Source organism: Dermacentor variabilis, chromosome 10 (genome assembly GCF_050947875.1).
Source record: "Dermacentor variabilis isolate Ectoservices chromosome 10, ASM5094787v1, whole genome shotgun sequence".
NCBI lineage: Eukaryota > Metazoa > Arthropoda > Arachnida > Ixodida > Ixodidae > Dermacentor > Dermacentor variabilis.
This window is the reverse complement of record NC_134577.1, coordinates 62,589,674-62,601,983: the sequence shown is the minus strand read 5'-3', so window position 1 is coordinate 62,601,983 and position 12,310 is coordinate 62,589,674. Positions and strand designations below refer to the sequence as shown.

Sequence of the window (12,310 nt, the reverse complement as noted above, 5' to 3'; positions counted from 1 at the left end):
GAGAACTGAGAGATAGACGCTTGTTTTTTTTTTTTTTAACCCTAAGCAGGAAAGGGCACCAGGATAATTTACAAAAGATGGCGTCGGTGCGTAAGCGCTTTTTACTCGAAAAGTCAACTTATCGCTTTTTTAATCGATCGTAGGGGACGCCTTTACACACTGGTTCACAACGCCGCTCCTCCGCAAAGAGCAGCAGCCGGCCAAAAATGCCAGTCAACTGTATTCTAGCCAAAGCGCTGGCCAATGCAGTGCACTCACCACAGATACGAAAAAGCTCTGTAAATCAACACCCTGCCGAACGTGAGCTAGACTCGGCCGTAACTCAAAAGGCGAAGAGACGTCCTTACCTGGACGTACTTCTCGTAGTCTTGCAGAGAGCAGGACACACTGGTGTCGTACTGGGGCAGTTCCTTGTACTCGGAGGTCACCTCGTCGTCGAACTCCTCCGAGGAGCCGTGGTGCTTGGAGCGGATCTTCATCACGTTCCTCATCATGGCCTTCTGCTTGAGGTTCGTCGGCAGTGGCAGGTCGTCGTGCGTGCAGTGCTTCCTCACGGCCTTGGCGAGGGCCAGGCAGGAGGTCGAGAAAAGCAGGCGTTCCTCGGTGAACTTGCCGCCAACACACAGGTCCTGCGAAAATACACGTGCGCCATGATGCGTGTGAACTTCGAAGATACGTCAGACCAGAGAGGGAGACAAAACGTTGCAGCGGATCCCTCTCGCACCTTGTGCCTGCGCCTCCCGCCGTATCACAGCTGATCTGTGTGTGTGTGTGTGTGTGTGTGTGTGTGTGTGTGTGTGTGTGTGTGTGTGTGTGTGTGTGTGTGTGTGTGTGTGTGTGTGTGTGTGTGTGTGTGTGTGTGTGTGTGTGTGTGTGTGTGTGTGTGTGTGTGTGTGTGTGTGTGTGTGTGTGTGTGTGTGTGTGTGTGTGTGTGTGTGTGTGTGTGTGTGTGTGTGTGTGTGTGTGTGTGTGTGTGTGTGTGTGTGTGTGTGTGTGTGTGTGTGTGTGTGTGTGTGTGTGTGTGTGTGTGTGTGTGTGTGTGTGTTTGCTCCAGAGAAGCACTTTGTGAAGGTAGAGGCGGGGTGGGGGGGGGGCGTCACAAGCAAAGGGCATCCAATTTATTACTGGCTCGAGAGTTCTTAGAGTGCACCAAATTTTTCCCCTGCAGGTCTTTTTTTGCATTTCGCTCTCTGCACTGCACAGGGGAGGGGGGGGAGAGAGAGATGCGAAGTGGAGGTCTCTGATTACCTCTCAGGAAAACAATGGCAGATTCAATGGGTGCGAAAGAAAGGACACGCGCAGTGACTCGATCTTTCGTATTGCAGATGTTCTTGCTTACATAATGAACCTTTATGCGCGAACACTGTGTTACCTTCGTACTGGAAATTTTCGCTGAATACTCGAAGTGAGATAGTATCAAACTTTTTATTGCACCCAAAACCCACGGCGAATTCCAGGCTAATAACTCATCCGGCGTAAAACTATTCCTCAGATTATGCGGTCCACGCCTTACTTTGCTCTGAAGGAAATTTTCCGCTCGTCCCATAGCCACGGTGCGATGTCATCTAGTCTTGTTCAGGCACGTACAATATCAATAATACTAAGCCCAGTTTTTCTATCTCGTGTTTTAACAAGTGTGCTTGAGCAGACTTTACAGGCTAGTGTGCGGATAGAATATGGTCAGCTTTTAAAACTCCAGTTCAGTTCTATAAACTGTCCTTGCGGGGAAAACGCAGAAGGTTGTGTACAATATTTTCTTCTCTTGTTCTAGAACTGGAGGCTCTTCGTTTCGAAATTAACGTACAAGATAATACCACTCAACTCTTGGGGACTTTTTCGCTTTCACAATTAGCACGCAAGGAAGGTTCTTGGACTGAATAAGCAACGTTATACGTATAGAGTCTGCGATTGTGTTCATCAGTATGCGATATCGTCTTCTAAGTGTCCAGAAAAGTAGCCCTTATACCTTCTTTTTTTTAAAACTCAAGAACGCTTCAAAACAATCTGGTAAGCGAAGCTAACTCACGAGAAGCTCGTCAAGGACTTCGGTAGAGGGCTTGGCCAGGGAGGTCTGCAGGGTGGTCAGAACGTGCACGGATTCCACGAGGGTCAGCTTCTCCTCCTTGAGCAGCGTGAGGACAGTCTTGGCAGTAGCGTCGGTGCCACCAAGGCTCAGAGCGTCGAGAAGGAGCTTCCTGTAGACAAAAACGAAAGAATTAGCGGGGCGACTTATTGGACTAGCTTATGGATTATACATCGCAGATCTGCATACGTTATTATGCGCTATGGAGCAGCGTTCCTTGTTCATGAATGTTGCTTACCTTACGATATAGTAAGCGCCACCTCTAGCTTTTCTGGATGCACGGTGTTAACCGGTAAACCTCATGTTCAGTTTCGACGGATCTTGAATTTTCATTTGCCACTCTACGGGCATATAAAGAAATTCGATTTGTGCGGGCGGTCATCGAAGGTGTACGCCTACAATTTCCACTCCTAGATTTCAAGGATGATCGGGTCCTCGCCTTCGTTCGCGGCAGACTTCCGAAGAAAATGTTTTATTAGTACTGCTATTAGGTATGTCTCTACCATAAAGCCATGTCTGTTCTTTCTCCTGGCCGGCATATTTTTTTTACATTTTCTAAGACAATTACGCAGTTTTATCGAAGTAGAATCAAAGAGGTCACGTGACTCTGTCAAATCTGCGAGCAGAACGTGGTCGCTTTAGAACAAAACCACCGTATGCAATACGTTTAAAAGGAGACACTCGCAGTATGCTTAACATGACGCGAGCAATGCTAGTTTCTCTCGTCCCAATGATTCAACCACCTGCCAGGATACAAATCTGGCTAGACACTTGTACCGGTGTCACACGACCACTTTCAGTCGCGATCATGCCCGATCCGGATCGAAATACTAGATTGCAATTGGCTCCCTCGCGTACTTTGCGCAAAGGAACCGATCGCAACCAAGAAATTCGATCCGGATCAAGCTCGATCGCGATCAGAAGTGCGCCCTGTGACACCCGTATTACACACTGCGTTAGCTGTGTGCAAGTGTCTAGCAATAACAGACCGGCAGCTTACCTTTCGATGTACTCCTTCTCGCTGACTTCGTTAATCTTCTCGAGCGTGACAACGGTCTTCAGGAGAAACTCGAGGTCTTCCTGGGGCAGGGCGTTGACCACGGTCAGCAGCTGCACAATCAGATCGGCGTAGTCGTCCTTGACCTCGAGGTCGTCGAGAGCGACCAGCTCGGCCAGCCTGGCGACGAGGGCGCGGGCGGCCACCATGGCCTCCTTGCGGTCGATCGGTCCCCACAGGCTGAGGTGCTCCAGCTCGAGGGCGGGTCCATGGACCACGTAGTGCTGCTCGGGGTAGGCGTAGGTCAGGTTGCTGTAGGTCTTGGCGCGCGCCTTGGTGTCGTCGAAGGCGCTGAGGAGAGACTTCTTGTACAGGAGCTCGAGGGCCAGCCTGTTCGCGCGCGAAAAGAGTGGGACGGAAAGCGCACGTTCATTAGCGCGCCTTTGTCGGCGACGTCGAACACGCGGCGATGCGGTCGAGCGAATACGCCTCATTTTGTGTGAGAATCGTGCACGTTTAGCAACATTGGTGAGAACTCCGGCCAATATCAATGTTGGGCCTTTATATTCATAGTTGGAAAAAAGGCCGAATCGTTTCCTTCCCAACACGCTCTGCTATCTGTCGATGCAAGCTTCAAGTCCTTGTATGTTTGCCTGTGATGCAGCAGGCCGTTTAATTTCTGCGTTCATGTCATCGCGCGTTCGACACCTGCCTTCATTTCATTAGTTGTTGTTTTTTTTTTTGCTCCCAGTGCTGCTAGCTTGCACTGTTTCAGTTAAACATTAAGCCAGTGTCCTCGTATTGTTTGAGAGTAAATTTTCGTCTGCTCGTGCACGCTGCTTGAAACAACTTTTCTTTTCCTTATTTTGCTTCGCATGACTGTGGCCACTGAGTCGCTGGTTTAGAAAAATTGCTCGTTCAAGCTGCACATCTCTCACGGATGGAGTGACTATCACGCGCGCATTATTTGTGAGGTACAAAAATGCCGCTGGCCAATGCTCTTGCACTCACACGGAGGTGGCAACCAGCTGCTGCTTTCCGGTGACGAGAACCTTCTTGTCGACGGCCTTGACAGTCTCCAGGAGACCGTACTCTCCCAGAACGCTGACGTTGTACTTAACGGTCAGGAAGGAGTCACCAAGGTCGTTCTTCTACAGGACATAAAAGTGAGAGAGGGTGTTGTGAGCTCTCAGACTGAGTTGCAATCGGCCATAACTGCTATGGTGTACTGCAAACAAAGAGAAGTATTCGCACGATAAATGCGATTTTTCTAGCGCAACTGCAGCATGATTTTGTCATGAAGGGACTCTCCTGAAAAAGAAAAATCTACTTTGATCGTGCTCTTATGTGTGTGTTTTTCGCGAGTTTCTCTCGTTTATTTATTGTGGAAAAACGAAAAGTAAGCGTCCCTATAAAGAAATTACGTGAAGTGGACAAAACAGAATTCAGCGAACTTCCATACGACACTTCATTACTCGGAAACAACGAACTTTTAAATCTTTCACGAAGGGGTTCCTCCAGTGCTTTTCATGCGTCAAATTTCATTTCGCTGTCTCGCGTTAGGTTCCCGATTCTTTGAGCACGCGTTTCGGTGTGTGGCTGCGGTGCTCGGCGAATGCTCGACATACGGCAAACCTCTGTGTCGTTTCCTGGGCCCTCGACAAGATTGTGACAGCGTCAGCAATAGTGCAATGCGCCAAGGCCGCTCATATATGTCCCTAATTGCTGTTGTATTTGTACCGTCATCACGCATCACGAGCCACGGAGCAATCGAAGGTTTACCTGTCTTGTACGCTAGGCGCTACATTGTCGCATTGAGCAGTAGCTACTGGCCTGCAATATTTCGTGGTTCAAACTCTCACTTTTGACTAACTGAAAGTCATGCTTTTTTTTGTGTCACTGCGGTTAATCGAGTAAAAATTAGGGCCTGCTGGTAGCGCCAAATGTAGACTCAACTCCCAGTGCTAAGAGACAGCTATAGGTAGCCAGCCGAGCCATTGGGTTCAAGCCTTGTCGCCATCGCGCTTCACTCGGTGTCGTGATCTGTCGCGATCCCTTCCTGTAGCAACGTTGAAGCTCACCTGGTAGTACTCCTTGACGCATCCGGAACCGAAGGGGTCGTTGTACTTGGTGAATTCAGGCTCGACGCTCTCGAAGACAGTCGCCGGCTTGTGGGCCTGGCACGTCTGCGGGCATCCCTGGTACTCGTAGTCGGCGTAGTGGAACACGGCCGTGCGACCCAGGCACTTGTGGTAGTTCTTGGTCTTGGTCAGGTTCAGCACGGAGAAGTCATGCACGTCGGACAGCACGTGGTAGGTCGTCTCGCAGTGACCCACAAGGTCGTGCTGCGAATGGAAAGGCGAGTGACACTCACGCAACTGTCGGGTACAGTTTTGCGGTTTTCTCATATTGACGTACATTGATCCTCCCCTTTTCTCAGCATTGTTTACGAAAAGCGATTCGTAAGAGAAACTCGGCAATGACCCTCATTAGCGAAGGGCAGCTTTAGGGTACCCTGAATTAGCACGTTGAATCGCCGGCATCAAATAATAGGCAGCTGCGTCACTTCTGCTTTGACGACATGGCCAGCAACACTGTACTAACAGTAACGTGCGTGAGGCAACGCTTGCATCAGCTCCATCTGGCACCAGTCTAATCTGACTTTTGCATCCAGAAGCGCCTTCCATTGAACCCTTTAATGTTGCAACAGATGTGGCATCAAATATAGCACTGTGATGGTGAATAAATGTTTATTCTAGTCGTTAAGGAACATGCTTTCTTCTCGAGCACGGGCTGAGCTACGCTGGATGACGAAATCTTGCAGCCAAAAGGCCCACGTGACTCACCTCGAAGACCTTGTACACGACCACTTCGTCATCGGGACTGACGGGCGTCACCTTGCTGAAGGGAACAGCGTGGGTAAGCGGCTCGCTGAAGGTCAGCACAGAGGCGAGTCCACGGTACAGGTTCACCACGGTCTCGGGAAGATCCTCGGGAGCCTCAATGGTGGTCACCTGTAGGAGTTGTTCAAATTGTTGCTTTGTATATTCGCCTTCAATCCGAAAAGGTTCCTGTGCAACCGCTGGCAGCCTTCTCTGCTTACACGGTGGGCACTGTACCACTTACAAAAAAAAAAAGCAACGTATCGTGTTCACAATGCCTCCTTGAATCGTACCTCGTTAATCTAACGTTATTCATTAGACTTCATGCAGGATACGAGCGCAACCCTTCAGGAGACGCACATGCGATATAACTTAAGGAATCGTATTTAACACAATTTAGCTTAGCTCTGAACTCTTAGCTCATCCATTGCAAAGCTTTCTACACGAGCACATTGTGTTTGTTTGCCGATGGCGAGTTTTATGTACAGGCTCTCCGGCTAAATTTCAACCTACGTTCTTTGAAAACTGTTATATCGCGTTCAAGGCCAAATTGAAACGCCGTGTAGGTCGAAAATGCTGTATCCGTTAACCTAGGTGTAATAATCGAATACTTCCACAGAATAGTGCTTGCGTATGCACCCGTCATAGGACAACATTCTCGTACTCACTTTCTTGCCTTTGGTTTAAAACCTGAACACTTCATTAATTATCAAGAAGGGTGCAGGATTGGGCTTGTTGATAAAACATGCTTTAAAGTCTGAATAACAGCGCAAGGACAGCAGAGGGGACAGAACAGAGAACAGAGCATAGCACTCTGGTCTCTCTTCTGTCCCCTCCGCTGTCCTTGCGCTGTTATTCAAACTTTAAATCGATAATTATCGCCGCTCGTGTCCCACTGCTTGCCACACGCTCATCGAGCGAACTCGTCGAGCATAGGCCTCGCTTACCTTGAGCTGCTCGACCGTGAAGACGACCGGCTTCTCGAAGAAGTACAGGTACTGTTCCAGGGGTGTGTGGTACAGGCCCGGCACAGCCTCGGTGTGATCGTGCACTTCCTTGTCGAACACCGAAGTGGTGACGTTCAGGAGCTGCACACGCGGGCGAGATGCTAGTCAGGGATGTCGTTCAGCTAGATGCGCCATACGAAGTGTATGTGGCCAACGTCGTGCTCTGACAAAAGTGCGAAGCTTACAACGGGTCACTCTCCGAAGACATAGATATCAAGGTGCGTCTCGCACATCAAAGTAATCGTCAATTAATTATGGTCTGACTCAATTTAAGTGTAGCAGCTGTGGGGTTCTCTCAGCTTCTTCGCCGCCTCAAATCTCAGGCTTTGGAAGATGGACGTCTCAAAGCCGAAAGTGAAATGAGGATGGAAAAACGCATTCGTCTCCCGGTTACAGAAGCGTGACTAAGCGTGAATACAAAAATCATGATTAAGCAACAGGTAAAAGTCAGTGACAAGATTTTGACAAATTGCGCTTTCGTTGCGTTTGTTTAATGGTCATTAGAGGGTTTTTCTCAAAGTAGTAGCAAGTTTGTTTGTTTCTTCTGCGGCCTTCGTTTTCTTACTGTCGTTATTTCTTCCGTTGCAACTTCCGCAAAGACGCGGCGCGTTCTTGTTCTACCGGACAGTTCTTTTTTAACGTACATTCTCTCAACGTTTTCACACACTCCTCAGCTTTCTTTCTTTTTCTCAATCTGCCTTATTTTTTTAGGAAATGCATAGCAGAATATTTCCTAGCTACTTCTTCCCAAATAGATCCCATTCGTAGCCTTCTTTTACCATTGTGAAAGCATTGCGTTCTTATGGTAAAATGCATCGCATAAACTTGTTGCAGTTAGGCAAATTACATTCGGCGTGTGCGATAAACAACAGGGCCCTACGAATGTGCACTTCCAAGAAAGATGCAAGAAATTTAAACATAGACGTCTTACGTTTTCTTTATTTGAAGACAGCGTCGTGTATGCTGATCTGATCTGTGCAGGCACGCTTTACGAAAATTAATTTATTCTTGATCTTGCTTCAAAAAAACAATATTATTAGAAAAAAACTTGCCGATTTGTACTTTGAACTTGCAAGACTCATAAAAATTTACCTTCGCGCTCCTGGCCATAGCCGGCTAATTAATTAACTTTCTCAGATTACATTTCGGCTTTTGCGAGAAGCGCGGTCTAAAGGCACTTATTTAGGCGCCCAAAAGAAGTGTTCTTTCAAATGTTGCGCCCGACAGTCGTGCGTGTATTCGGTATCAACCAATGCTAACCCCGACGTACAGCGAAGCTGAACATTAATACTGAAAGAGAGCGAGACAGACAGCAAAGAGAGGAAAAGCAGGGAGGTCAACCAGACGAGCGCCCGGTTCGCTACCCTACACTGGGGGCAGGGAAAGGGGGAACGCCGTACGTAGTACGGACGGTGGAACGTTCAGCTCCGTAGCTTCGACTTCGTGTCGAGTGACTGCACGAACTTTTTTTTTTAGAAGATGACTTTGATCGTAGCTCGATGTCGTGTCGAGTGACTGCACGATCTTTTCCTAGAAGATGAGTTTGATCGAAAGGTGTTTTGTTTCACTTATCAGCTCGCCTTGTTCGCACGAGTGAGCGAGTTCGCGCGCATCGCCCTCACCTGCACGAACAGCCTGGCCGTCTTGGCGACGGGGTCGGCAGCAGTGACGCTGACCTTCAGGTATGCATAGACTTCCTCGCCAGTAGCGTGCGTCGCCTTCTGCGGCACACTCAGGGCGACGGTCGTGCGGTACTTGTACAGGTACTCCTGCCTGGGCTCGAACACTGCAACGAGAAGGTCGCGGGTCCCGTCTCAGCGAAACACTCTTCCTCCGCGAGTATGTTTAGATAATGCTGTACTCGTGTCCCTTTCCGCGCTGTACTTAAATAAACCGCTTTGAACGAGAACATCAGGAAATTATGTGCTGCGTTGTCTGCGGTACCAGTGAGCACGTACAGACTCCGGTGGTTCGGCTTTCGTACGGTCGGGTCCACTGTCAACAATGCTCGCCGACGATTACGATTCTCCCTGATGCGAAACTTGAGCGCCGCTCCTATGCGTGTTTTTATTTCGCGACATATTGGCTGGCGCGGACAACGTGTGTCGTGCGGCACGTTGCAAACGGAGCCAAGTGGGGCGCGACTGCCTCGCTAATATGGAGACCGCGAGCCAGCGCGTGGGTGACACGTGAGCGCGATTCATAGCAGCCGCCGCCGACAGACGTTCCAGACGACGCGCGCCACTCTGGCGCCATCTCGTAGCCATCGTCGCCGCAGAAAGAGAAAGAGAGAGCTGTTGTGAAGAGGAAGAGGCGCCGCAGAGCCCGTCTTGCGCGGCCGTGCGCTTTTCTTGCGCTTTCGCCCCATCCTCCTCCTCCGCTTTCCGCCTCGGGGTTCCGCGGCAGCCTCCTCCTCGCGCTCTCTTCGTTATCGGCGTCTTTCATCTGCCGCTGCGCTCCGCGTTCGCTTTCTTCCTTCGCTGCGTTCTAAGAAGCACACACTGAGTATTCTGTCATCGATTCTGCCGGAGATAAGGTACAAAGGCCCTCAGGCTTATTGTGTATTAACCAGCGCCTGTCGTATTGAATGTATCAGTCATTTATTTCCAATTATTTTCAATTGTTCCCGTCATAGTCACTTTATAAGTGGTAAAGTGTTTCCTTTAACAGTGGACCATACTGCAATTGTGCCTGGTAATTACTTTTTTTATTGGCCGCTTGCTCCTAGAGGTGAACATGATTTTATTGGCTGCATTGTTGCACTATTACCTCAGTTAATGTCGATCGATTTGCAACTCATCTTACTTAGGAAAAAAGAAACGCTTCCTCATAGCCTCTCTTAATTTTCATGGAAGTTAACTTGCACACTTATCGTTTGGTAAATTGCAGAAATGAGTCGTTTTAACTTTACCGCTTGCGATCATAGACAAAGAGAAAAAATACTCACCGAGCTTCGGCACGGAGTAGGGGACATCCAAGGCAGCTGCAACAAGAGACAACGTACAACATTACAATCAATGTTGAAATCTCTGCTAGTATCAAATGTACAAACCTATAAAATACGCCAGGGCAGTCGCAACTTCGCATTTATGAAATGCTACCCCTCTTCACATATATTTTTTTCTTCGTCATTCACAATAATTCCTCACTACAGAATAACCAACAACGTATACGTGCTTGTCAGAGCTTGCAAACTACAGACCTATCCTCCATCCACTTCATATCCTCTGCTTCCGAATCATTTTTATGCACGTATCCCGCCTTTCACTTTTACCGTGAGCAGCTGAGGAACTCCAGAAATATAAAAGGAAGCACTAAACCTTAATCGCGCAGTTTTCGAGTTTAACTAAACGCATTTCATGTATTTTCACGTAGACAGCAAACATACGCAATTCTTTAAATAACCTCCGTCTATGCGCCGAGCTGTGTTACTTTGAGAAGCAAAGGCCTCAAAATATGCATCCCATGAATTCTTCTCTTCCAGCACCGTGATCAGTCTGTTTAAGTCTACAAGATCGAAGATCTCTCCTTCTCAGTGACCAACAGTTACTCCGGACTCTTTATCATTTAACTCCATCAAATGGGTGCAAATCTCCTAATCTCTTCGTTCGATGTCTGCAAACTTTGCCTGCATTTTCTTCTCTTGGCACCCAATTCGTTAATCTAACAGACCACTGGATACCTGTCCTTCAGGTTACAAAACTTGTATAACTACACCCTTTAATGTCGTCAGCTACCCCACGCCTGCTGCCTGACTCGTAAGCCACCGTTTTGTCTATACGTAACACCGATCATGGAACCAACTTTATGGGAATACGCGTGTTAGGTGATAGGTTACTTCATTAATGCACTGAAAAAATGTGCGTGTCGAATGTGACAAGCTGTTGTAGGCTCCCGAGCTGACGCAAACTAAAGAAAACAGTGAAAAACATGCTTCATTTTCGACGGCACGATATGAACTTCACGTGGCTAGAACTCGCTGCTGGCTTTCCAGCCTCTTCACATTGTATCCGCTGACGCCTACCGCAGCTGACTTGGCGTTTTTCGCCGCACCGTCTTAAAGAGGTGACAGGTTCTTTGCTCTTGTCGTGCCACGCGAGCACTTCACTCCTTGTGAACGTTTTAATCCGCATTGCGGAAATAGGTTTGGCGGCTAGAAACACTCCGTCATCATTTTATCGGCACGCTAAAATGTTGATTGAGTCACTGCTTTCGAAACCTGAGAAGCCTAACTGAAATTTCAGTGTATGGACACGATGTTTGTCGCCTAAGGGATATGATTATATTTACTGACCCGGTCTGGCAAGCAATCAGCAATCTAAATAGGTAAGCTTTCCCACCATACCTACGAGGTTATGCGCTTAGTTCTGACAGCGATACTGCTCTATTTCTGCACAGTTGCATTATGAGCCAACATGTTTTCTTTTCTCTCAAATTATTACTCAACAGATATTTTAGAAGAGCATCATACTTGGGCCTCAACAAAGGCATCGCGATTTTTGCACGGTAATTGAATTGAGCATTCGGTACCGATTGCAAATCTGCAACTGCCTTTGTTATGTAGTCTGGGCCTGCTCGCGACCCCCTCTTTCCGCTAAACTGAGTCGCTTCTCTGAAAGTCTCTAGCTTCTCGATGTGCCTAGCCTACGTCTTTCCTTCCTTTTTTTCTCTCGGCTAATCGCCTTTGCGTTATCCTTCGGCACTGACTCTACGCTTCCATACTCGCAACGAGATCCGGGCAGGACATGGTGCCCGTTGGGGCACTTCGAGCCTCAACATCGGCCCGGCGACTAAGCTGCCATCCACACTCGGCCGAGTCAAAACGCAATCCCGGTTCCGTCGGTAAGTCCTGGACGACGTTTCGCGCGTGCCTCGCACTCCCGATCCCCGGTCAGCACTCACCGACAGCTGCGACGAGCAAACCGAGGGCAGCGAGGACCCTCATGGTGGCGAGTCCGGTGGCGCACAAACTTCCCGTGCTCGGTGTGTGGGCCTGCCGAAGAGCGGAGCCCGACTGTCCTGCCGTGGCGGCGGGTCCCCGGCCCTTATATTGGGCGCGGCCCCGGGAGTGCCCAGCCAGCGCTGGCTAAGCATCGCGCGTCGCTGGGCCTTGCAGAAACGCTAGGTGCGGAGGATGGACGGTGGGTGAGTGAAAAAGAAAACAGATCGCACCGACCTCGGGGGCAAGTCGCGGTGCGAAAAGAGAGAGAGAGAGAGACAGAGAGTGCGGCTCGGGGGCAGCGGCAGCAGCAGCACAGGCCAGCAGTCTTGGCCAGTGGATAATCATCGCCAACGCGAGCGACCGCTTGAGAAGTTGCCTTACTGCTGCGGGCCGGGACGA

The 12,310-nt window shown here is 49.1% G+C and overlaps 1 protein-coding gene across 1 annotated transcript in view; it reads right to left on the bottom strand.

The window, feature by feature from the left end:
* LOC142560628 (vitellogenin-2-like) overlaps positions 1-12,084 on the bottom strand; it is a 33,699-nt gene extending 21,615 nt beyond the window's left edge. The window contains exons 1-10 of the mRNA XM_075672853.1: positions 11,872-12,084; positions 9,917-9,952; positions 8,592-8,755; positions 6,910-7,050; positions 5,927-6,094; positions 5,162-5,425; positions 4,092-4,231; positions 3,084-3,470; positions 2,027-2,195; positions 348-629 (exon numbers count right to left, since the gene is read on the bottom strand). Coding sequence (XP_075528968.1) covers positions 348-629; positions 2,027-2,195; positions 3,084-3,470; positions 4,092-4,231; positions 5,162-5,425; positions 5,927-6,094; positions 6,910-7,050; positions 8,592-8,755; positions 9,917-9,952; positions 11,872-11,914 — 1,794 coding nt within the window. The 5' untranslated portion in view covers positions 11,915-12,084. The remainder of the gene's footprint in view (positions 1-347; positions 630-2,026; positions 2,196-3,083; positions 3,471-4,091; positions 4,232-5,161; positions 5,426-5,926; positions 6,095-6,909; positions 7,051-8,591; positions 8,756-9,916; positions 9,953-11,871) is intronic.
* Between the last annotated feature and the right edge of the window lie 226 nt (positions 12,085-12,310).